Source organism: Pseudophryne corroboree, chromosome 6, assembly GCF_028390025.1.
Source record: "Pseudophryne corroboree isolate aPseCor3 chromosome 6, aPseCor3.hap2, whole genome shotgun sequence".
In the NCBI taxonomy this organism is placed as follows: Eukaryota; Metazoa; Chordata; class Amphibia; order Anura; family Myobatrachidae; genus Pseudophryne; species Pseudophryne corroboree.
The window spans coordinates 433,841,857-433,867,647 of NC_086449.1; the positions used below are offsets into that span (position 1 = coordinate 433,841,857).

Consider the following 25,791-nt stretch of genomic DNA (forward strand, 5'->3'; position numbering starts at 1 on the left):
CAGATACGTTGCTTCCGCTCTTGTCTGCGTGTGTCGATACACTCAGCGATGCAAGTACTAGGCCTCATGGTGTCGGCTTTCGACATGGTGGAGTATGCTCAATTTCATTCCCGCCCTCTGCAGAAACTGATTCTTGCCAAGTGGGATGGCCTGCTTCACTGGATCAGGTCTCCTTGTCTCCGGAGGTCTGTCTGTCACTGACCTGGTGGCTACAGGAGCAACGATTGAGCAGGGGTCGTCCCTTCTGGATCTCCAACTGGGTCTTTCTGACGATGGATGCCAGTCTGCGGGGTTGGGGCGCTGTGTTGGAGCAACACTCTCTTCAGGGTCAGTGGACCAGGATGGAGTCTCTCCTCCCAATAAACAATCTGGAATTGCGGGCAGTGTTCAATGCTCTGGTACTGCATAGACCTGTTCAAGTGCAGTCAGACACCGCCACCATGGTTTCATACATAAATCATCAAGGCGGCACTCGAGCCACATGGCAATGATGGAAGTGTCAAGATTCTTCAATGGGCGGAAAGCCATCTGCCAGCCATATCGGCAGTGTTCATTCCGGGGGTCCTCAACTGGGAAGTGGACTTCCTCAGTCATCAGGATGTACATGCCGGAGAGTGGAGCCTTCATCCAGAAGTATTTCAACTCCTAGTGGACAAGTGGGGCCTACCAAACGTAGACCTGATGGCGTCTCGACACAGTCACAAGGTTCCGGTCTTCGGAGCAGGAACAAAGGATCCTCAAGCAGCGTTCGTGGATGCACAGGCAATTTCATGGAACTTTTGGCTCCCATACGTGTTCCCTCCGGTGTCACTCCTGCCCAGAGTAGTGAGGAAGTTCAAGCAAGAAGGAGGAATTCTTCTTCTAATAGCTCCAGCATTGCCAAGACAGCATTGGTTCTCAGACCTACAGGGTCTCTTGCTAGAGCGTCCGCTTCTGCTTCCACAATGACCAGACCTCTTCGTTCAGGGCCTTTGTGTTTACCAGGATTTGGCCCGACTGGCTTTGACGGCGTGGCTCTTGAAGCTTCCGTACTGAGAGCCAAAGAATTCTCATGTTGAAGGCCCGTAAACCGGCTTCTGCTCGGATTTGCCATAGGGTCTGGAATTCTTACTTTGCTTGGTGCGCATCTAACAATCATGACATTTACAAGTTTAGTACGGCCAAACTTTTAGCCTTCCTACAACAAGGACTGGACTTGGGCCTTCGGCTGGCCTCCCTCAAGGTTCATATTTCTGCCTTGTCGGTATGGTTTCAGAGACAAATTGTGACTCTGCCTTATGTTCATACATTCACTCAGGGTGTTTTACGGATTCAACCTCCCTATGTCCCACCTGTGGCTCCTTGGGATTTGTCAGTGGTTCTGAAGGCTTTGCAAGAGTCTCCATTTGAACCTCTTGAATCTGCGGACCTTAAGTGGCTTTCCCTCAGGGTCTTTTTTCTACTGGCTATTGCCTCTGCTAGACGGGTATCAGATTTGGGTGCCTTGTCTTGTAGGTCCCCCTATCTGATTTTTCACCGTGACCGGGCGGTTCTTTGACCGCTCCCTGGTTATCTACCTAAGGTGGTGTCTTCTTTCCACCTTAACAAGGAGATTGTGGTTCCAGCCTTTGTCTCTCCGGATTTATTCTCGAAAGAGCGGTCTTTGGATGTGGTACGGGCTCTCCATCTCTATGTGAAGAGGACAGCCTCCATTAGGAAGTCTGATTCTCTCTTTGTACTGTTTGGTTTTCACAAACGTGGCTGGCCTGCTAACAAGCAGACCTTGGCCAGATGGATTAGAATGGTGATTGCACATGCTTATGTACAGTCTGGCCTTCCAGCCCCTGCTACCATCAAAGCTCATTCTACTCAGTCTCCTTGGTCTGTTGGACCTTCTTGGGCGGCCCGCCGTGGTGCGACCCTTGAACAATTGTGCAAGGCGGCTACGTGGTCCTCAGTGAACACGTTCATAAGGTTCTATGCCTACGATAATTCCGCCTCCCAGGATGCTTCCTTTGGATGCCGGGTGCTTGTGCCCGCTACAGTGCGTCCCCTCTCATAAGGAACTGCTTTAGGACATCCCCGATGTTATTCCCTGTGGAATACAGTGTACCCTGCTGCAGAAAAGGAGATTTATGGTAAGAACTTACCTTTGCTAAATCTCTTTCTGCAAGGTACACTGGATTCCACAGGGCGCCCACCCTGATGCACTCAGCTTCTTTGGGTTTGTATGGCATTAGCCACTGATACCTTCTCCTGTCCTGAGAATGTGGTGTACGTGGCTACTAATGGTTGTCGTCTTTTTTACCTGCTACTGCATTGGACTGGTGAACAAAACTGAGCTCCTGTGCATGGAGACGGGGTTATAGAGGAGGCAGCGCTGAGCATTTTGGGAATAGTCAAAGCTTTTAGCCTGTTGGTGCCTCAGATCAAGATCCTACTCTACACCCCGATGTTATTCCCTGTGGAATCCAGTGTACCTCGCAGAAAGAGATTTAACAAAGGTAAGTTCTTACCATAAATCTCCTTTTTTTTAATAAATGCATTACAATTACATTTTGATAATGATAAAAAAATAGATATTTTTTAGTCTTTCATTGTAAACAATGGATCATTTATGAAACATTGAAAAAGCACCTTCATGGATATTATGTTAATAATGTTTTTATTATTTAGGAATAGATTTTTGTGGATTTGACTAATTGATACTTCTCAGCATCACGTACTATCTACCTCTATTCTATTACAGTCTATTCCTAACTAATTCATTAAATATCATAAATCCTCAATTAAAAGTATTGTAAAGAGTGGCACTTACTGTCTATTCCAGCAATGTATATATCAACTTCAACTTTAATAAATTCTTTCATAATCTGAAAAAGTTCAATAAGTATGTTAAAACAATGAATCCTGCTGACAATAAACAAACAAACAAACAAACAAACAAACAAACAGTATTTACATTTACTTTTCATATATACTTTTTATATATTCTTTGTTTAACAATGGTAAGTATATCAACATGAGATATCTAATCCAATGCGATCATGACCAGTATAATATTTTTGCAATAATAGGAAACAAAAAAATAGAAATGGTAACAGGGAAAGGGATAAACACAACAGCAGTCTTTACATTTCAATATTTTATTGACATGTATTTGAAATTAGTTGTTGATGGTAGATGGTACACCTCCTGCTGATGGCCTCAGCATGAATGAAACGTTTACATCGCAATAAACCATGTGTCCAATATTGCAACCTACCACACCAGTGATTTTCAACCGCTGTGCCGCGGCACACTAGTGTGCCGCGAGCGGTTGCCAGGTGTGCCGCCGTCTGCCAGAGATGCCGCTGCCGCCCACCAGAGAGACCTGCGCCACCCACCAGAGAGACCTGCGCCGCCCGCCAGAGATGCCAGCACAGCTGCAATCAGTAGCCGGTTCAGCAGTGCTGTGCACTTTCGCTAGCCACCCATGACCTATGGTGAGTCATAGGTCACGCACGGCCCACCCACTGCTGCTCCGTGCTGCTGTCGCTGCCTGGTCCATCTCAGTGCTCCTCACTTCTCCCACCACTGGGAAAGATTTAACAGCTATAGGTTATTTTTATATATATATATATATATATATATATATATATTTCTTTTTTTTTCATTATGTATGTGTGGAATTACTGTGGGGTGGGGGCGGACATTGCGTGGAATTACTATGGGGGGCAGTGTGTGGAATTACTGGGGGGTGCACAGTGAGTGGAATTACTATTGGGGGGAGCAGTGTGACATTACTGTGGGGGACAATGTTTATACGATATGGAGTTGTGCATATATGAAGTGGCAATTTTGTACTGCTGGTGGGGAATTTTAGACGTGGTCCTGATGACGCCTTCTGCATTATACAGTTATAAATAAGGAGTAAATAGTGACCAGGTTAAGTTGGAGGTGAAATTAGTTGGGGAGGCAGTGTTTGGTTGAATTACTCTGGGGGACAGTGTGTGGCATTATTATAAATTAGTTTTAGTACTGTGGGGGCCAATGTGTTTGCACTTCTGTGGGGGCCAATGTGTGTGTATGGGGTTTTAATACCGTGGGGCACTGATGGTGTACCTTGGCAATTTTAAAGTCTTGTAGGTGTGCCCCGAGTTGAAAAAGGTTGAAAATCACTGTACCACACTAATGCATTGATACAGACTTAGGGGTAGATGTACTAAGTAGTGGTAAAAGTGGAGAAGTGATCCAGTCGAGAAGTTGTCCATGGCAACCAATCACCATTTATATAACATTTATAATTTGCAAACTATAAAAGTATACAGAGCAGCTGATTGGTTTGCAATGGGCAACTTCTCCACTTTTATCACTGCTTAGTACATGTCCCCCTTAAAAACTTTGATTTATGATATGCAGTATGTAATGTATATTCATCTCATATTTTCTTGAAATTTTACAATTAATTTAAATTTTTTTAATTATTTAAGTTACATTTAATTTTACATCCGTTTAAGCTAGCCTCATCAAAGTTACAGAAGAAAAATATATAAATTCTAACTTGCATTCTAAATGTTCAATTAATTGCATCTTAAATATTCAGTATATGGCTGAAAAATACTGGTAGTATATACTGTTATGGAATTTATAATAATCCAATGTTTATGTGAAACAAAAGAACATTTGTAATTTACAAGTAATTCCCAGTAAATGTTTAAGTTCAAATTAGAATATTATGGGACCAATAACTACTGTATACATTTTTTTTTACCATGCTATCACCATACATACATATGTATAATATATATATGTATGTATATATATATATATATATATATATATATACATATATATACATATATACACACATACACATATCTATCTATCTATCTATCTATCTATCTATCTATCTATCTATCTATCTATCTATCTATCTATCTGTATATAGATTATACCTAATATTTACATACCGCTTTTAGGCCTTTCATTCCAGACATATCTAAGAAAGACACTGCTCCGAAATCGATGATCAAACTGTGGAGATCAATTCTGGGAACTACGATATTATTAGGAAGATCTGCATTCCAGTCTATGGCAATGGGCAGATCAGCCATGTTTATTGGTTTGTCCAATTCTTCAATCCAGTTATTGTCCAGTTCTTCATCATCAGACTCATTGGGGTTATATGATGTACAAATCACACCTTTCTGCAATATACATTGTTATCAAGTTAAATAAAATACTAATACTATACTGCTTTCTAGGTAAATTGTTCTTTAAAAAACAAAACAGAAAATAGCAAAATTACATAATGGACAGATAGTGTATATAACATTATTGAGGTTAGCTTTATTGTTATGCAGTTTTACCCCTATGCTAGGCGATATTTACAATTTGCTAAAACTGTAACACTGGAGGGTTTGTTTATCCACCATGCAAATACTGTAGATAAACTTTTTTCTCTGTTAACATATTGGTCTTTGGGTCCTCATGTCTTCATGAGGTCTAGCTAGTGAGGGTATAACATCCCTTCTCTACTCCCTCCACTGGTTGCCTGTAAGATGGCAAATCTACAGTATTACAAGATTGGCTTACTGACTTTCAAAGCCTTACATGACCAGAGCCCAAGGTACTTAAAGCAGCTTCTGATTCTTTACTGCCCCGCTACGACCAAGATCTGTAGATGAAGGACCTAGAATCTCCCAGAATTCATCTAGGGGTCGAGATGTGGCTTCGATTCTATGGAACATTCCACACAGTTCGAGAGGCCCCACTCTAAAATCCTTCAAAAATACTTTCATATTTACTCAAGCATTTACTTAATGTGCCTTTAGTTTCTCCATGTTCTCTGTATTTATGAAAAGCTTTTCTGTATTTCATAGTTTCTGTACTGTACTATATCTGTTATGTGCTTTGAGTACTGCTGGAGAAGGAACTCTATATAAAACATGATTATATTATTATTATGTTTATTTGGTGAACATTTTATTTTATGTTCCATGTTTTTAGATTACAGTAAATTGTTGTATTTACATTGGTTTGCATGTGCATAAAAAGTAATAGACACAGAACATGACAATGAGGAATTGGCTGTAGTGTTGCTCCTATGTATTTTTTTTTTTGTCAATTCTGTATATAACACTTAATTAAAACAAAGCTTTCATACATACATACATACATACATACATACACACACACACACACACACACACACACACACACACACACACACACACTGTACTCTCCCTCAGACAGTTATATGGGTAGTATATTTTCTAGTTCACCAAACTAGAATGTGAATAAGTTTAGGGCACAACCATGTGCTTATAAAACAATTTTCTAACTGAGAATTATTACAGTAGGGCATACAGTAAATACTATTTTCTTGATAACGAAAAATACAAAAGTTATTACTTTTCAACATGTTATACATACAGCCTATGTCAAGTACAGGCAATAGCTTTTCATTTAGAATTATCAATCCACTTTTGATAAGCCAGCCATGTATATCTATCTGTCTGCAAACATATGACATTGAAAATATACCTCAATGTGATTTATGTATGATGAAACACTGGATAATGCAAAACAAACTGATTTCAAGCACTGTATAAATATAATTTTGGACAATATGATCAATCAATTACAGAAAGCTCCAGCATGTACCAGAATCAGTATATTGTGACATCCTACATTTAGTTTGTATATAGATACCATGCATCCAACATGTTATAGGGTTTGCTTTATAGGATAACTGTACTATCCATCATTCACTCCCATGCTTACTGTGTTTCTTTTATCTACTAACCACTATCACTCTGCCCACCATTAGTTTGTGCCCTAATTACTGCTTTTGATACACCATGTTCTTTCACCCCACTGTATTTATGCCTGTATGCTGTACCTTTACTAGAAGGATGTTCTACATGTGGATGTATTCATACAGGGTATATCATACTTATACACACGTGTCAGTTTGCCTGGATATGCTCCTTGTATGGCTTATCTCCCACAGTGTAACCTTCGCAGTGCACCCAACATGGCTGCCTCACCTGTCTGGGATGCGGAATACATGGATCTGACAGTTATAGTGGGACTCTACTCCAAGTATCAACATGCTGCAACCACCCCATTTTGTGTCCCCCAGGGTAATCTTACGTAGTGCACCAACGATGGCTGCCTCACCTGGTACCTTTCGTGGGTGGAGTACCGTACATGACCTGTGGACGTTATTACCCAAAATGTCAGCACCAACCCGGCAACATGCTTTTTGTGCTCTCTAGGTTTCTGTTGTTTTTAATTATTTTTGTGTGGTTTTCTATTTTCTGTAACTACTAAAAGCTTGTACAATGTACCATGTTTCTGATGTCTATTTGAGTCCTACAGGAGAAAAGCACTATATAAATAAAATGATTATTAATTATTATTATTATTATAACTCAACAGATGCTAAAGCCATTTACAGACTATGGAGATGAAGCTTATTTCAATCCCCGGAAACACACCAGACTTTACATCTCAAGCTGCCATATTATTTTCTTATTTTATTGTATAACTGCAGAACCCCCCACTGTGATATGCTATCAGATCTAGGCTGTCAGTCCCTGGAGTCTAGATTTAGAAGTCACTTTGCTGTTTGTCGTTAATACATTCTGATATGGTAAAGTTACACCATTCCCTGAACTGTCTTCTTGTCGCTGCAGCTAAAAGCACTTATCTCCCAGGATATACCTCCAGGAGTTTGCTGACCTCTCCTCTGGGGATTCATATTTTTAGAACATATCTTTCACCTCCTTTCAAAATTTCTTTCATTCAAATCTGTATCATCAGGTATGATATTGTAATGCTAAATATATTTTCTCCTTTTCTCTGCATTTTGGTCATAATTTCTTCTCTGAATAAGACCTTATATGCTGGGATGCTATTCAATAATATGTGTAATACTTACTGGTGTGACTTGAAGTTCCCCTTTACTCAACAGCTTTTTTATTTTTCTTAGAGCTTTGTTGCGCTTGCGTAGAACCCTCAATGGGCTAAACCCTGCCTGCAATAGATATATATATAACATTACAAATTTAGCATTTAGTATTCCAGGTAGTATATATATATATATATATATATATATAACTAAGGTACCATAACTTACAGCCGCCACAATTTTGTCTCTAAAAAAATCAATGTTGGCAAAGAATATTGGTGATGGACATCTGAAAACCTTGATCCCTTGATGCTCATAAATCTGCAAAAGACAAGCAGGAGAATTCAGTGAGATACACAGCGTCATCATATTGGAAACTCTTTGACGGCACTGGGATTCAGAGGAAAAAAGTGAGTCTTTTCAGATGCAAGAGACATTGGATTGTACATATGTTGCTGCTTTTTAGTAACAGGTATAGTATGCAGCAGGGGCATAACCAGAACTTTGTGGGCACCTTTCCCAATGCTTCTTGAGAAACACTTCTTCACAGCAGTTATTCATTTTATGCCCCATAATAGTGCCCTAGTTTATTTTCTGAACCATAGTAGTGCACTAGTTAATATTATGCCTCATAGTAGTGTCTGCCGGGATATCATATGTATCCCATTGTAGTTACCTAGTTTATATGATGGCAGTACACATTATGCCACACAGTATCCCCAAATCACATTATTACATACTGTACAGTGTCCCCCGTGCATATTATGCCACATTAGAGTGTCCCCTGTTCATACTGTACCACATTAAAGTGCTCTCCAGTTCAGATTATGCAATGTTACAGTGCCCCAGTTCATATTATGCCACACTATAGTGTCTCCATTTCATATTGTGCCCCAGTTCTTATTATGTAACATTATAGTGCCCCCACTTTACAATGAACAGAACAGATTATGACGCATTACAATGCCCTCCAGTTCATATTGTGCCACATTACAGTGGCCTTCAGTTCAAATGATTCCACATTACAGTGCCCCCTTGCCATTATAAGATCCACTACACACTCATCTCACTGAAAATGTCATGTCACACAATTAGGGCTGGACAATGGATCAGACCAAAGTGCTTGGCAGGCAAATCTGGTAAATTGGTAAGCAACTTTATAACCCGGGTCCTGCCATCACTGAGCCTCTGGGTCCCATAGCAATGGCACGCCTTGCACCCACTACACTTACGCCCATGGTATGCAGCATTTGTACTAGAGATACAGCCTATTAATAGTGGCATTACTTGTGATGGACATACAGTACTAGTCATTATTATTAGTGCTGCTCCTACCTCTCAGTAGTTACGTTACTCTTAGTGCTAATACCCATCATTGGTATATTATTAAGCAGTTAACTGACAATTTCCCCCCCCCCCCCCAAAAAACTGCTCAGAAATTGTCAGGTTTTATGAATTAAGTGAAGAACATGAATTGATCCTTATCCAAAATGATTTTAGTTAAATTTTTTATATTTATTTTTTCAAACATCGAAACATCGGTCGGGAACATTGAGAACATTGTGACCATCGTGACATTACTTTTTACACCCCAGACAGCTGCCAGGTACACAGGAAGGGGGGAGGGGGGGGCTTGGCAGGGTTGGTTTACACTTCCCCAGCAGTTGCTATTGTCTGCAGCCGCTGGGTGGGGGGTTCTGCACGGCAACACTGAGGGGAGGGTGCAAGAAGGCAGGAGGACCTTCCGGTCCCTCTGTGTGCAGCAGCAGAGGGAGGTTTCCCTTCCATGCTAACATTGTTTATCTGACTGGTCGCATCCTGTGCAACCAGGTCAGATAAGACACTTGCTGGTATGGTCGCATCTGATGCGACCATGCCAGGCAAGTGGTTAATGATGGATAGTGGTGGATTTTATCTTGGGGCTGCGGGACTGCAGTCTCCTCAGTAAAATCTGTCACCTGTAGGGACTGCCTAGCAGTGGCATTGACTTCCAATGGAAAGCGCTGTCTGCAAATCACAGCCAGACAGGCAGACCCATGGGGATGTGTTTTCTTCAGCTGGGATTGCCAGTCTGCCTGTGGTTGCAGAGAAAGCGCCTCCCATGGGAAGCCATTCCCCTGCTATAACATCAGCCCAATCTGGCTTTTATAGGCTGCAGCTGATGCAGTTACTAGAAGCCGGCCTATTTATAGGTGCCATAGTTAAGCCTGCCCTTGGACGGGATCAGTACGAGATCCCGGCGGTCGGGATCCCGGCGGTCAGGAGACAGACACCGGGAGCCCAAGTGTGTCCCCTCCTGGGCTCCCTGCGCTCATCACGCTTTGGGCCTGGTGGCGACCTTCAGTCGCCACAAGTTTCTATTCCCCTCCGGGTGGTGGCGTGGACCACCACCCAAGAGGGGTAACCAGCCGGCGGTCAGGACTCCGCCCGCCAGTATTTCAACTGGTGTCGGGATTCCGGCATCGATATCCTGACCGCCAGGGTCCCGACAGGTGGTCAATTAACTGCCTTCCCCCTGGACCTAAGCCCTGTCCCTGCCTCCTGGTCAGCTATCTATCATTGAGAGGGCAGGGTGGAGAGGGCTGCAAACCCCCGGCCAGACAGGTAAAGAGGTGCCCCTGATGATGGGTATAATAAATGTACATTACTATTTGTGCTGCTGCACAGGGTCTGGGACTCAGGGTCGACAGCAAAAAGGTCGACACACCTTAGGTCGACGCCAATTGGTCGACGTGGACAAAAGGTCAACATGGACAAAAGGTCGACAGGAACAAGGTCGGCATGGAAAAAGGTCGACATGAGTTTTTTATATATTTTTGGTGTTGTTTTCTTCGTAGAGTGACCGGGAACCCCAATTAGTGCACCGCGTCCCCTCGCATGGCTCGCTTCGCTCGCCATGCTTCGGGCATGGTGCCTTCGCTCCGCTGCCGCTTTGCTCGGCACAGATTACCGTTCCAATCGTAGTCCACGTGGATCATTAAGTATGAAAAGGTTCCAAAAAAGAAAAAAATCGTGAAAAACTCATGTCGACATTTTTCCATGTTGACATTGTTCCTGTCGAACGTTTGTCCATGTCGACCTTTTGTAGATGTCGACCTAAGGTGTGTTGGCCAATTGGCGTCGACCTAAGGTGTGTCAACCTTTTTGCTGTCGACCTGGAGTCCGGATACCGCTGCACATTAGTAGTGGCATTATGATTGGGTGTGGATTATTCGATCTACACTTAAAAGGTCTACAGTCAATAGGTCTACCACTAATGGTAGACATGCATTAGGTCGACAGGGTCAAAAGATCGACATAGAATAGGTAGACAGTAGGAATGGTCAACAAGGTCAAAAGGTTGACAGGGTCAAAATGTTGACGGTCAAAATGTCGACACAAAAAAGGTAGACACACTTGTTTTTGTTTTTTGGGGTATTTTGTCACTTTTCTGTCACAAACAAGCCCCATTAGTGTACTGCATCCCCTCGCATGGATCGCTTCGCTCGCCATGCTTCGGGCAAGGTTACTATTCCCAATTGTAGTCCATGTGGAAGTATCAAAAAGTTTAACATTTTTTAATTTTTAAAAAAAAACTTGTGTCTACCATATGTGTGTTGACCATTGTCATGTCGACCTTTTAACCATGTCGACCTGTTCAACTGTCTACCTTTTACATGCCTTTTGGCCCTGTCAACCTATTGCATGTCTACCATTAGTGGTAGACCTATTCACTGTAGACCTTTTTTAGTTTAGATCTATAGTCCGGATACCTTATGATTAGTGCTGTTGCTACTCAGTGCAAATAGTATTATAGGAGCATAATACATATGCATAACTATGAGCGATGCTGTTCATGAGTTCTTTAATTATATTAGTGCTGATGCTCATTAGTAATAACTTACACTACTGGGGTGTATTACCTATATGTTACTGTTCATGCTGATTACCATGGAATGTAATACCAAGGAATTATGCCCCATTGCTGTTAATATCTATATATTATCATTTGCATGCTATGAAATAAAGTAAATGTAAATGTGAGCAATTAGCACAAAAACCCTACTCCCCTAGTCACAAGACAGCCCGTTCTATTCTCTCTGTCCACCATTGGGAAGAACTGCTAGTGGTCTGATACGTTAAATAAATACTCCATTAATGTGGATCAGTTATGACAGTGATACTCTGTGAAACACAAAATAAGCAGCTTCATTTACTTATTGTTGTAAATTACAGTATATACTGTACCGTACATTTATATAGTCTTTTCTGTTCTTGTAAATATCATTTCCTCCAACACTTGCCACCTGGGAGCATTTTGGACTGAAAACATAAATAAATAAATGTGAAAGCACAGCCGAAGTACTGAAAGGTATACACTACATATAGTAGCAATAATAATAATAATAATTATTATTATTATTATTATTATTATTACTACTACTACTACTAACAATTAATTACAAAGTACAAATGTACAGTGACAGATTAATTTTAAAATCATACATTTTTAAGGCTTCTTGGCATACAGTCTTTCTTGATATGGCTGGAGATGCATCAAGATAAAGGTAAAAATGGGTACAATGTACATATGTGTTTGCATATACCAAACCTCAATTATGTAATTACTGGAGACGAGGAATGCATTTGACTCAGGGAGCCATGTTTAGTGGGGCTGTAAGCAAGGGACCAGAAATAAAGGAAGATCTCAATGCAGAACACTTGGGCCTATAGCCTATGGTGCAGGGTGAGGATGGAGATGAGGAGAAGACCAAACCTCCTGTTAGGGCAGATGATGGTTCATCGGGGAACAGATGGATGGGCTTGTCTAGCTGTGGAGTGGAGAGCATAGCAGGGGGAGGTATGTCAAATGCTGTGTAGCTGATGATGGGTATTTGGTGTGGCTCACACTTGAGTCAGATGATGCTCAGTCGTGAGTTTTGCATGCTGCTGCCCCATGGAAGCATGATGCTTACCAACATGATCATGTCACAGAAAAGGTGTTATGCTGTCCTGTGTACATGCAGAATCCATAAAAGCAACTTTTGATATTCACAAATTAGATATAGGAACTCTTGTAATTTACAAAAGTTGCTAAATTAAAGGTAAAAACTACAATTTATGACCACCAGGTGGAGATGCAGAGCCCTTCCATTCAGCAGAGAAATTTTGAAGAATGTTCTTTGTAGGATATATGAATCCAGGAATTAACTATGCATTATGCCTATCTATCTATCTATCTATCTATCTATATATCTATCTATCTATCTATCTATCTATCTATCTATCTATCTATCTATCTATCTATCTATCTATCTATCTATCTTTCCTTGCATCCAGTCCTAATAAGCCGCACAGAAACCAGCACACCACCAGTAGTTGCAAAAAACCCCCAAAACAAATGTATTTACAAAGCAGCCAAAGTATCATAGTTAAAAATAGCAGCATCATAAGTATGGTATTTATCAAACCCATATTGACACAAGTATCCTAATTTGTAGCCCAGTCTCAGCCCATTGATTGTTTCAGTTGACCCAACCACCTTCCTCAAGTGCACACCCTTGTTGCTGCTGCTATTTTTCATTATGATACTTTGGCTGCTTTAATGTAAATACATTTGTTTTTTTTTTTTTTTTTTTTTCAAATATCTATGGTGGTGTGCTGGTCTCTGTGCTGCTTATTGGAGCTGGAGGCAAGGACATATGAAACCTATTATGTAATTACAGCTCTCATATGATGAATCTTTTGAGAATATGTGTGGTTGCTCCTCTGTTAATCTATCTATCTATATGTAATAGTTATACAACTCTTAGGTATGCGATTGCGCTCTTATATACTGTATGCATGCCTTGGTGTGTGTTGTGACTCCCCCCAGCGGGGTAAACTCAATGCCTAATTGAGTCTTCCCCTACGTTTGTGATAGTTTTTATTTTACTGTAACGTTTTTATATTAAAAGTTAAGGGGGACATTTACTAAGCAGTGATAAAAGTGGAGAAGTGAGCCAGTGGAGAAGTTGCCCATGGCAACCAATCAGCATTGACGTAACATTTATAATTTGCAAACTATAACAGTATACAGAGCAGCTGATTGGTTGACATGGGCAACTTCTCCACTGGCTCACTTTTCCACTTCTATCACTGCTTAGTAAATGTCCCCCTAACTCTCTACTGTACTTACAACTGTGCTCGGAACACCACGGTCAGCAGCTCAAATCCTACTCCTGCTGCCAGTCCAAGGTCAAGCCCAAGTAACACAGCAGCAATAAAGGACACCACCCATATTAACTGTGACAAATAAAGGATCAGTGATTAGTGATGCCAGTAATTTAGAGCACATTCTCTTATTTAAGTGTACACTAAGATATAATCCAATGTTCACTTTATTCAAACAATTCTGAATAAATCTCATCATGCCATACCCAGAAATGTTTTCTATGTATAGCTAAATACTAAATATGTTGGCAGCAATGTTACTAGATACCATTATCTAAATTAGTACAAGTAATTTAGAGAGATAGAAACTCTATGGACTCCCATTTTATTACTACAGTTACTGTAACACTTTGGACCTAGACTGACAATCACACTATGCAAACAAGCTGTGTCTTTCATTGTGTCAACTACATTTTTTCCATATTGGCAGCAGTCTAAAGAATTTCAAGCTAATACATCGATTTTAATTAATTATTGGCCCTGGTCCTTGGACATTGCACTATTATTATTCTATGTGAATCAACTGACAACAAGTAGCAAGTGTATTACTTACACAATCATATTTATCTTTCCGGAACAAATTAGGTATTTCATTAAACTGCATCAACATTCCCTTCAGATTTATAACGACCAAGGCTGCAAGCACTGACTAGAATAAGAAAATGGACCAATAATAACAATAATCTTACACATGAAAAAAAAAACAACAACACAAACACAAGAAACAAATATTGAATTATGCGCTAGTACTGTAGTGAGTAGACCATGAATGGGGATCGGGTTTCCTTTTTTTAAATTTAATTAAAAAATGTTTTTATTGATACCTCTTGAACAAATTGAATGTAATATCTACCAAATAGTTTGAAGTACAGCAAATCACTACGGTGGTAAGTGCCTGTCATATTTGCTGTTAAACTATTATAATGTCGGGATATACAGTAATTATCCCATTCAAACTAAACAAAAATTTTATTGTCAATAATTTAATCGATACACTTTCTATTCTTTTTACTTCAAATAGTTCACTTCTTGTTTTTAAATATAAAGAATACAAATATGCAATTATTATAACCGAGTCGAGTGTTTGGTCGGTTTTGCCTTTAGTAAATGGCCGTTTTTGGTCAGTTTGCAAAATCTATGGAAAATCGTCCAAAAACCAAGAGCAACGGTTAGTAAATATACTCCTATGAGTGCTCATTGTAAAAAAATTTAAGACTAAAACTATATAAGCAGGAAGAAAAATAAAGATGCATGATGGACAATTTACTCCTAGTTTTTGAAAAGCACTGCACAATGTATTGGGTTTGCACTGGATCACCTGTATGATACTGTATGATATGCTCATCACACACCAAGGGGCCCACCTATGCTGTATGCGCAGGCAATACCTCTATAACAGGCCTGGCCAATCTGTGGCTCTCCAGCTGTTGTGAAACGACACATCCCAGCATGCCCTGCTACAGTTTTGCTATTAGGGAATGCAAAAACTGTGGTAAAGCATGCTGGGATGTGTAGTTTTACAACAGCTGGAGAGCCACAGGTTGGACAGGCCTGCTCTATAACCTACATGATTAAGCATGCCGTTATATAGAAGATGCTTGTTTCTATGGAGAATGCACTTTGTGTGTCAGCATACATACACAGGCAGGGCCGGATTAAGACTTCGGGGGGCCCGGTGCACTTAAGACAGGGGGGCCCTACCGCTCTTATCCGTACTGCTCCCCTGACCTTGGTGGAGTGGGTGAAAGATTAAAGAAAATATTTTGTGCAAAAGAAAAAAGAGGAGGAACAAAAAACCCTGAGGTGAAAATATAAACCTCTCTATTATCCGTTCATGGTCTTTGGGGGCCCAGGGGGAGGTTAGGTTTAGGCTGCAGGCAGGGTCGGACTGGCCCACAGGGGTACCAGGGAAACCACCGGTAGGCCCCACTGCCTGAGGGCCCACTCCTTCCTCTAGGGATCAGGTTCCAGACTGTGCACTTGTGTTATACATGGTAGATAAGTTGCATTACACTGCACTAAACTATTGTGTATTTCAAGCCTCTGTGGATGCTGGCCACACACCCTTTGTAGGCTGGCTACACCCCTAAGTATAGGCCCCTATAACTGCATTCCCCCGGTGGGCCCTTCATGTCCCAGTCCAACACTGGCTGCAGGGGGGGGGGGGGGGGGGGGGTTGGTTAGGGTTAGGCTGCCAGGAGCGGTGGGTTAGGGTTACGCACCATCAGGGAGGGGTAGGCTTTGGGGGAAGGTTAGGTTTACACTGCTAAGTGGAAGGGTTACGCACCACCGGGGAGGGTTAGGTTGCAGGGGGGGGGGGGCATATGGGGGTTTAGGATTATCTATATATGTAGAATATATATATATATATATATATATATATATACACACACACACACATGTATAAATACAATATGTACCCTGCAGAGCGGAATGGTTAGGCACAACCAGGAGGGTTAGGTTGTGGGAGGGGGGTTATGGGGGCTTAGGGTTAGCTATATATATATATATATATATATATATATATATATATACACACTATATATATATATATATATATATATATATATATATATGTGTGCAAACGGATCGGCACTCGCCTTGCTGAGTTTGAAATGCTCCAGTGCCCTCTGGGGTTCAAAAATCCATAAACATACCAATTCCATTCAGCGGCGCTCAGAGACTGATAACGGTGTCAGGCTTTGAAAAACATCTTGTGCTTTAATAAACAAAACGAACTGCAGGGTATGCAGATCGTTTTGATTTATTAAAGCACAAGATGTTTTTCAAAGCCTGACGCCGTTATCAGTCTCTGAGTGCCGCTGAATGGAATTGGTACGTTTATATATATATATATATATATATATATATATAAATATAAAACAAATGTCCGGCACTCACGCTTAAGAAGAAACAACGAGTCCTGGTGCCTAACCTCTCTGGATGAGCATGTAGTCGAACGTGTGGTGGCACTCAGAATAAAGACAACACAAGCAACGCTGATGCAGTCAACGTTTCAGGGATTGCTCCCTTTTATCAAGACACGACCAGCAACCTGTGATACATAAAATATATATACATACCGGTAGCCTGCACATCTCCAATCGCGTGGCTCCAGCCGCCTCCCACCGACCCCGAGCAAACACGCCATATGCACGGGCCGGCGCCGGGAATCGACGTTGGACTGGCAGGGGGGTGCGGCTCGGACCACACGTCAGAGCGCTGCTAAGCAACCGCCAACAACAGGAAGTGTGAAAGCTCTCAGTACATCGAGACAAGATACGCTTGTCTCCAAAGATTCTGAAAAAGTTTCTAATAAGATGATTTGGACACAGGATTATACAACTGCCAGTAAGACATTAAATCGTCAAGCTAAAGGCATATGGCCGGTGATTGCTAGGGACAAAGATTTACCCAGCTTTAAGGATACCACCCTTATGGCAGCATATAGGCGTGGTCGTAACATTAAAGACATAGTTGTTCATAACGACATTTCTGATTTTGGTCAAGAAAGATTGCCACATTTTTTGACCCGTAAACCGGGCAACTACAGGTGCACAGGGTGCACTACCTGTAGTTGCTTGGAACCGGGTAGTACTTTCAATCACCCCAGATCTGGCAAACTCTTTAACATTAAATATACTCTGACCTGTAGCAGCAAGTTTATAGTGTACTATATTAAGTGCCCTTGTGGGCTGCTTTATGTTGGCAAAAGTATCAGACAGTTCAAGGAGAGAATTGCACTTCACAGGTCCAGTATACGGGCTGCCCTAGAAGGCAAAGGTAGCGATCTCCCAGTACCACGACACTTTAAAAATTGCAATCATAGTTTAGCGTCTATCCGCTACAAAATGATCGACCACGTTCCATTAAACAAAAAAGGTGGTGACAGAGGTCAGGCACTTCTGAGAAAGGAGGCATGGTGGATACACACCCTTCAAACGGTGCATCCACTGGGCCTCAATGAGGCGCTGAGCTTTAATTGTTTCTTATAAACGTTTCTTATAATCTTTTTTGTATAAATTACACCTATTTGAAATGTATTTGTAGATTCAGGGTGTATGAGGGGTTACACTAAGGTTCTGATGCTTCACTCGGCATATAAGATGCCGGGTTGGGGCCATACAGATTTGATACAGTGTGCGGTATTATTGGCCCTAAACTAATATATCAATCACATTAATTACATTGTGTTTGCCCGCAAACCACACAGCTACGATTTCTTTTAGATTTAAATCTAAATATCTATACAGTATCGATTTCAGAGCATTGTTATGCTTAGATATTGCAATTGCATTTTTGCTGGTGTTTTTGCTCGCTGGCATTATTGTAACACTCTGCTGTATATTAGCGTGTTGCCTGGTATTTATCAATGTATGTTTTAGGTGTTTTTAATCATGTGGCTATGGTTCTTAATCTGTATGTTTTATCTATCTGTATGTGTATGTTCACACTTCCTGTTGTTGGCGGTTGCTTAGCAGCGCTCTGACGTGTGGTCCGAGCCGCACCCCCCTGCCAGTCCGACGTCGATTCCCGGCGCCGGCCCGTGCATATGGCGTGTTTGCTCGGGGTCGGTGGGAGGCGGCTGGAGCCACGCGATTGGAGATATGCAGGCTACCGGTATGTATATATATTTTATGTATCACAGGTTGCTGGTCGTGTCTTGATAAAAGGGAGCAATCCCTGAAACGTTGACTGCATCAGCGTTGCTTGTGTTGTCTTTATTCTGAGTGCCACCACACGTTCGACTATATATATATATATATATATATATATATACCCATACACTAGACGTGGCACTCCTGGAGTCTTGTGAAATGAAACTCGTCAACAGGCAGTTTAGTAGAACAACGTTTCAATGCCAATTTTTATTTAGGCATTTTCCTCAGGTTACCAGGGTAACCTGAGGAAAATGCCTAAATAAAAATTGGCATTGAAACGTTGTTCTACTAAACTGCCTGTTGACGAGTTTCATTTCACAAGACTCCAGGAGTGCCACGTCTAGTGTATGGGTATGTAATTGTTTTACAAAGGTACCCGGAGCAGCTATTTTCTTCCAATGGAGAGCCGGAATACATGGACTATATATATATATATATATATATATATATAAAATAGGATTTCAATACCTACCGGTCTATCCTTTTCTCCTAGTCCGTAGAGGATGCTGGGGATGCTTCAAGAACCATGGGGTATAGATGGGATCTGCAGGAGACATGGGCACTTCAAGACCTTGAATGGGTGTGAACTGGCTCCTCCCTCTATGCCCGTCCTCCAGACCCCAGTTATAGGAACTGTGCCCAGGGAGACGGACATTTTGAGGAAAAGGATTTACTGTTAAACTAAGGGTGAGATACTTACCAGCTCACACCACCAAACATGCCGTACAACCTGGCATTAAACAGAATTCCAGTCAACGGCATGAACAAAGTCAGCAACAGGCTAACCATAACCAAAGCACAACCTTTGTGTAACACAAGCAATAACTATTAAACAAGTACTGCAGATAGAGTCCGCACTGGGACGGGCGCCCAGCATCCTCTACGGACTAGGAGAAAAGGATTTACCGGTAGGTATTAAAATCCTATTTTCTCATACGTCCTAGAGGATGCTGGGGACGCTTCAAGAACCATGGGGTTTATACCAAAGCTCCAGAACGGGCGGGAGAGTGCGGATGTCTCTGCAGCACCGATTGACCAAACATGAGGTCCTGCTCAGCCAGGGTATCAAACTTGTAGAACTTAACAAAAGTGTTTGAACCCAACCAAGTAGCCGCTCGGCAAAGCTGTAACGCCGAGACCCCTCGGGCAGCCGCCCAAGATAAGCCCACCTTCCTCGTAGAATGGGCCTTCACCGATTTCGGTAACGGCAATCCCGCCGTAGAATGAGCATGCTGAATCGTATTACAGATCCAGCGTGCAATAGCCTGCTTGGAAGCAGGAGCCCTAATCTTGTTGGGAGCATACAGGACAAACAGAGCCTCCGTTTTCCTAATCTGAGCCGTTCTGGCGACATAGATTTTCAAAGCTCTGACCGCATCGAGAGACTTCGATTCCGCCAAGGCTTCAGTAGCCACTGGCACCACAATAGGTTGGTTCATGTTAAACGATGAAACCACTTTTGGTAGAAATTGCTGACGAGTTCTCAACTCCGCTCTATCTACATGGAAGATCAAATAGGGGCTGTTGTGAGACAAAGCCGCTAATTCAGACACCCGCCTTGCGGACGCCAAGGCCAACAGCATGACCACTTTCCAAGTGAGGAATTTGAGCTCAACCTTGTGTAAAGGTTCAAACCAATGATATTGCAGGAACTGCAACACCACGTTAAGATCCCATGGTGCCAATGGGGGCACAAAGGGAGGTTGAATGCGCAGCACTCCTTTCACGAAGGTCTGAACTTCTGGAAGGGAGGCCAATTCTTTCTGAAAGAAAATTGATAAGGCCGAAATTTGTACTTTAATGGTGCTTAACTTTAGGCCCGCATTCACACCTGCTTGCAAAAAATGGAGAAAACGCCCCAGCTGAAATTCTTCCGTAGGACCCTTCTTGAATTGACACCAAGACACATATTTTCTCCAAATACGGTGGTAATGCCTCGCCGTTACTTCTTTTCTAGCCTGAAGTAGTGTGGGAATGACTTCACTGGGAATACCCTTTCGGGCTAGGATTTGGCGTTCAACCGCCATGCCGTCAAACGCAGCCGCGGTAAGTCTTGATACACGCACGGTCCTTGCTGTAACCGGTCCTCTCGTAGAGGAAGAGGCCAGGGATCTCCTATGAGTAATTCCTGAAGATCCGGATACCAGGCCCTCCTTGGCCAGTCTGGAACAATGAGTATCGCCTGAACCCTTGTTCTTCTTATGATCTTTATCACCTTTGGAATGAGTGGAAGTGGAGGGAACACATAGAGCGACTGAAACACCCACGGTGTCACTAGGGCGTCCACCGCTATTGCTTGAGGGTCCCTCGACCTGGAACAATAGCTCTGAAGTTTCTTGTTGAGGCGAGACGCCATCATGTCTATTTGAGGAATTCCCCAACGATTTGTCACTTCTGCAAATACCTCTTGATGAAGACCCCACTCTCCTGGATGGAGATCGTGTCTGCTGAGGAAGTCTGCTTCCCAGGTGTCCCCGCCTGCATGTCTTTCCGCCCAGCGAAGAACTTTTGTGGCCTCCGCTATTGCCGCTCTGCTCTTTGTTCCGCCCTGGCGGTTTATGTACGCCACTGCTGTTATGTTGTCTGACTGAATCAAGACGGGCAGACCGCGAAGAAGATGTTCCGCTTGCAGAAGGCCGTTGTAAATGGCCCTTAATTCCAGAATGTTTATGTGCAGACAAGCTTCCTGGCTTGCCCATTTTCCCTGGAAATTTCCCCCCTGTGTGACTGCTCCCCAGCCTCGGAGACTTGCATCCGTGGTCACCAGGATCCAATCCTGGATCCCGAACCTGCGTCCCTCTAGGAGGTGAGAACTGTGCAGCCACCACAGGAGAGAGATTCTGGTCAGGGAAGATAGGATTATTTTCCGGTGCATGTGCAGGTGAGATCCGGACCACTGGTCCAACAGTTCCCACTGAAACACCCTGGCATGGAACCTGCCAAACTGAATGGCCTCGTAGGCTGCCACCATCTTCCCCAGCAACCAAGTGCATTGATGAATCAACACTCTTGCCGGTTTCAGAATCTGACCATGTTCTGGATTTCCAGAGCCTTTTCCACTAGAAGAAAGACTCTCTATAATTCTGTGTCCAGAATCATACCCAAGAATGACAGCCGTGTTGTCGGAACCAACTGTGATTTTGGCAAGTTTAGGAGCCAACCATGTTGTTGCAGAATTGCCAGGGAGAGCGTAAAGTTTTTCAGTAATTGCTCCTTGGATCTCGCCTTTATCAGGAGATCGTCCAAATATGGGATAATTGTGATTCCTTGATTGCGCAGGAGAACCATCATTTCCACCATTACAGATGTATCCACCTACCATTATCTTGAGTAGTTTTCTGTGCCTAGTCACAACATGACTTATTAGCATAAACCCTTCAGCTATTGTTCTCAACTGCAATACAATACAGAGAACAATACAGCAGGGGATTAAGTCATTACAGCAGAGGATTAAGTCTGACTGGCCAGTCACAATTAATCCTATTAACCGTCAAGATAAATGTGGATACATGTGTACTTTGGTGAAAATCCTCGGAGCCGTGGACAGACCAAACGGCAACGTCTGAAATTGGTAATGACAATCCTGAACAGCAAACCTCAGGTAAGCCTGATGCGGAGGATATATGGGGACGTGTATGTAGGCATCCTTTATGTTGACCGACACCATAAAATCCCCCTCCTCCAGACTGGAGATCACTGCTTGGAGAGATTCCATCTTGAATTTTAATTTTTTCAGATAGAAATTGAGGGATTTTAGGTTCAGAATCGGTCTGACCGAGCCATCCGGCTTCGGGACCACGAACAGGCTCGAATAAAAGCCTTCTCCCTGCTGTGATGGGGGTACCGTGACAATGACTTGATTTTGACACAGCTTTTGTATTGCAGCGCATACTACCTCCCTTTCCGGAAGAGAAGCTGGCAAGGCCGATTTGAAAAATCGGTAAGGGGGCATGTCTTGAAACTCCAATTTGTACCCTTGGGCTACTATTTCTAATACCCAAGGATCCAGGGCCGAGCGAACCCAGACCTGACTGAAGAGTTGGAGACGTGCCCCCACCAGTGCGGACTCCCGCAGATGAGCCCCAGCGTCATGTGGTGGATTTGGCAGAAGCCGGGGAGGACTTCTGCTCTTGGGAACCTGCCACAGCCGGTGACCTTTTTCCCCTCCCTCTTCCTATAGTAGCAAGGAAGGAAGACCCTCGTCCTTTTTTGTATTTATTGGGCCGAAAGGACTGCAGCTGATAGTGGGGCATTTTCTTTTGTTGTGCAGGGACATAAGGTAGAAATGATGACTTACCCGCGGTAGCCGTAGATACCAGGTCAGCGAGGCCGTCGCCAAACAAGACACCACCTTTATACGGCAAAGACTCCATAGCCTTCTAAGAGTCAGCATCAGCATTCCATTGATGAATCCACAATGCCCTCCTAGCCGAGACTGCCATGGCATTGGCCCTTGATCCCAAAAGGCCAATATCCCTCGCAGCTTCCTTTAGGTAGGCTGCAGCGTCCCTGATATAACCCAGTGTCAAAATAATGCTATCCCTATCCAGGGAATCTATATCAGATGACAAGTTATCTGCCCACTTTTCAATAGCGCTACTCACCCATGCCGATGCAATGGCAGGTCTGAGTAGCGTACCCGTAGTGACATAAATGGATTTCAATGTATTTTCCTGCTTACGATCCGCAGGATCCTTCAGGGCTGCCGTGTCAGGAGACGGAAGCGCCACCTTTTTGGGCAGACGTGATAGAGCTTTGTCCACAGTGGGGGTTGACTCCCACTTTTCCCTGTCCCCAGAGGGGAACGGATATGCCACCGGAATTCTCTTGGGAATCTGTAATTTTTTGTCAGGACTTTCCCAAGCCTTTTCAAAAAGATTGTTCAGTTCATGAGAGGGAGGAAACGTTACCTCAGGTTTCTTTCTTTTAAACATACAGACCCTTGTGTCAGGAACAGCAAGGTCTTCTGTGATATGTAAAACGTCTTTTATCGCCACAATCATGTGCTGAATGCTCTTAGCCAGTTTAGGATTCAATCTGGCATCACTATAGTCGACACTGGAGTCAGAGTCCGTGTCGGTATCTGAATCCGCTATCTGGGTAAATGAATGCTTCTGTGACCCCGAGGGGGTCTGTACTTGTGACAATGCATCCTCCATGGATTTTCTCCATGCTTGGTTCTGAGACTCCGATTTATCTAATCTCTTATTCAATAGAGCCACATTTGCATTCAAACCACTCAAAAAATTTACCCAATCAGTAGTCAGCGGTGCAGACAGGGTCACTCCCACAGTCTTTTCTGTCCCCACTCCAGCCTCCTCCTGGGAAGAGCACAGCCTCAGACATGCCGACACACGCGTAACGACACCCAGAACCACACTGGGGCTATAGGGGACAGACCCACAGCAAAGCCTGTTAGAGAAACACAGAGGGAGTTTTGCCAGCTCACAACCCAGCGCCTATCCCGGTTCTAAAACTGTTAATATAATGCCTCAGACCTGTTAGCGCTTTTAATATTAATAATACAGCACCAAATTACTCCCCCCCCCCCCCCGTTTTGCACTACAGCAGTGTAGGAGGCCAGGACCAGCATCTCTGCAGCTCTGTGAAGAGAAAATGGTGCTGATTAGAGCTGTGAGGGCTAAGCCACGCCCCCTAAATGGCGCGCTTCAGCCCCGCTATTTTCCACAAATTTATACTGGCGGGTGTTTGTTTTTAGTGCCCAGGCACTTTATACCGCTTTTGCCAGTCCATTAGTGAGGTTTTATGCTGCCCAGGGCGCCCCTCCCTGCGCCCTGCAACCTGTAGTGCCGCTGTGTGTGTGGGAGCATGGCGCGCAGCGCGGCCGCTGCACGGCACCTCAAAGCCGTCACTGAAGTCTTCTGATCTTCTTCTACTCACCCGTCTTCTGACTTCTGGCTCTGCAAGGGGGGTGACGGCACGGCTCCGGGAATGAGCATCTAGGCGTACCTAGCAATCAGACCCTCTGGAGCTATTGGTGTCCAGTAGCCTAAGAAGCAGAGCCTTGAAACTCACAGAAGTAGGTCTGCTTCTCTCCCCTCAGTCCCACAAAGCAGGTCTCCCTGAAAATAAAAAACCTAACAAAGTATTTTTCAGAGAAACTCAGGAGAGCTCCTCAGTGTGCATCCAGTCTCACTGGGCACAGAATCTAACTGGGGTCTGGAGGAGGGGCATAGAGGGAGGAGCCAGTTCACACCCATTCAAGGTCTTGAAGTGCCCATGTCTCCTGCGGATCCCGTCTATACCCCATGGTTCTTGAAGCATCCCCAGCATCCTCTAGGACGTATGAGAAATATATATATATATATATATATACAGTGGCGTAACTACTGCCCCCGCAGTCCTCGCGGTGGCCTGGGGGCGAGGGGCTGCGGGGGCGCCACTGACTTAGAACAGATTGACATGCGGTCCGCATGTCAATCTGCGGTCTCCTTCCCTCCGCTGCTGTGTTGGAGGGACACGGAGGGCACTGTGCGCGCCTCTCCAGTGTCCCTCCTGGCTCTCCGGACGGTCTAATAAAGGAAGTGCCGTTCGTGAGCTCTGATTGGCTCACGAACCGGCACTTCCTTTATTAGACCCGCAGGAGAGCCAGGAAGGACACGGGAGAGGTGCGCGCTGTGCCCTCCGTGTCCCTCCAACACAAAGGAGCGGGGTGCGGGCGGGGGGGGGATAGGGGAGCAGGCACTGTGGGGGAATATCTGGCACTGGGGGCATGTACCTGGTGGCACTGTGGGGGAATATCTGGCACTGGGGGCATATACCTGGCACTGTGGGGCAATATCTGGCACTGGGGGGAGCAGGCACTGAGGGGGCTTATGTGACACTGTGGGGGAATATCTGGCACTGGGGGCATATACCTGGCACTATGGGGGAATATCTGGCACTGGGGGGAGCAGGCACTGAGGGGGCATATGTGGCACTGTGGGGGAATATCTGGCACTGGGGGCAAATACCTGGCACTGTGGGGGAATATCTGGCACTGGGGGGAGCAGGCACTGATGGGGCATATGTGGCACTGTGGGGAATATCTGGCACTGG

At 43.7% G+C, this 25,791-nt stretch overlaps 1 protein-coding gene across 1 annotated transcript in view; it reads right to left on the reverse strand.

Moving 5' to 3' along the window:
* LOC134932546 (chloride anion exchanger-like) overlaps nt 1-25,791 on the reverse strand; it is a 130,974-nt gene that overhangs the window by 15,302 nt on the left and 89,881 nt on the right. Inside the window, exons 11-17 of the mRNA XM_063927076.1 lie at nt 14,625-14,720; nt 14,037-14,143; nt 12,112-12,181; nt 8,108-8,200; nt 7,910-8,005; nt 4,932-5,168; nt 2,798-2,852 (exon numbers count right to left, since the gene is read on the reverse strand). Of these exons, the coding sequence (XP_063783146.1) occupies nt 2,798-2,852; nt 4,932-5,168; nt 7,910-8,005; nt 8,108-8,200; nt 12,112-12,181; nt 14,037-14,143; nt 14,625-14,720 (754 nt within the window). The remainder of the gene's footprint in view (nt 1-2,797; nt 2,853-4,931; nt 5,169-7,909; nt 8,006-8,107; nt 8,201-12,111; nt 12,182-14,036; nt 14,144-14,624; nt 14,721-25,791) is intronic.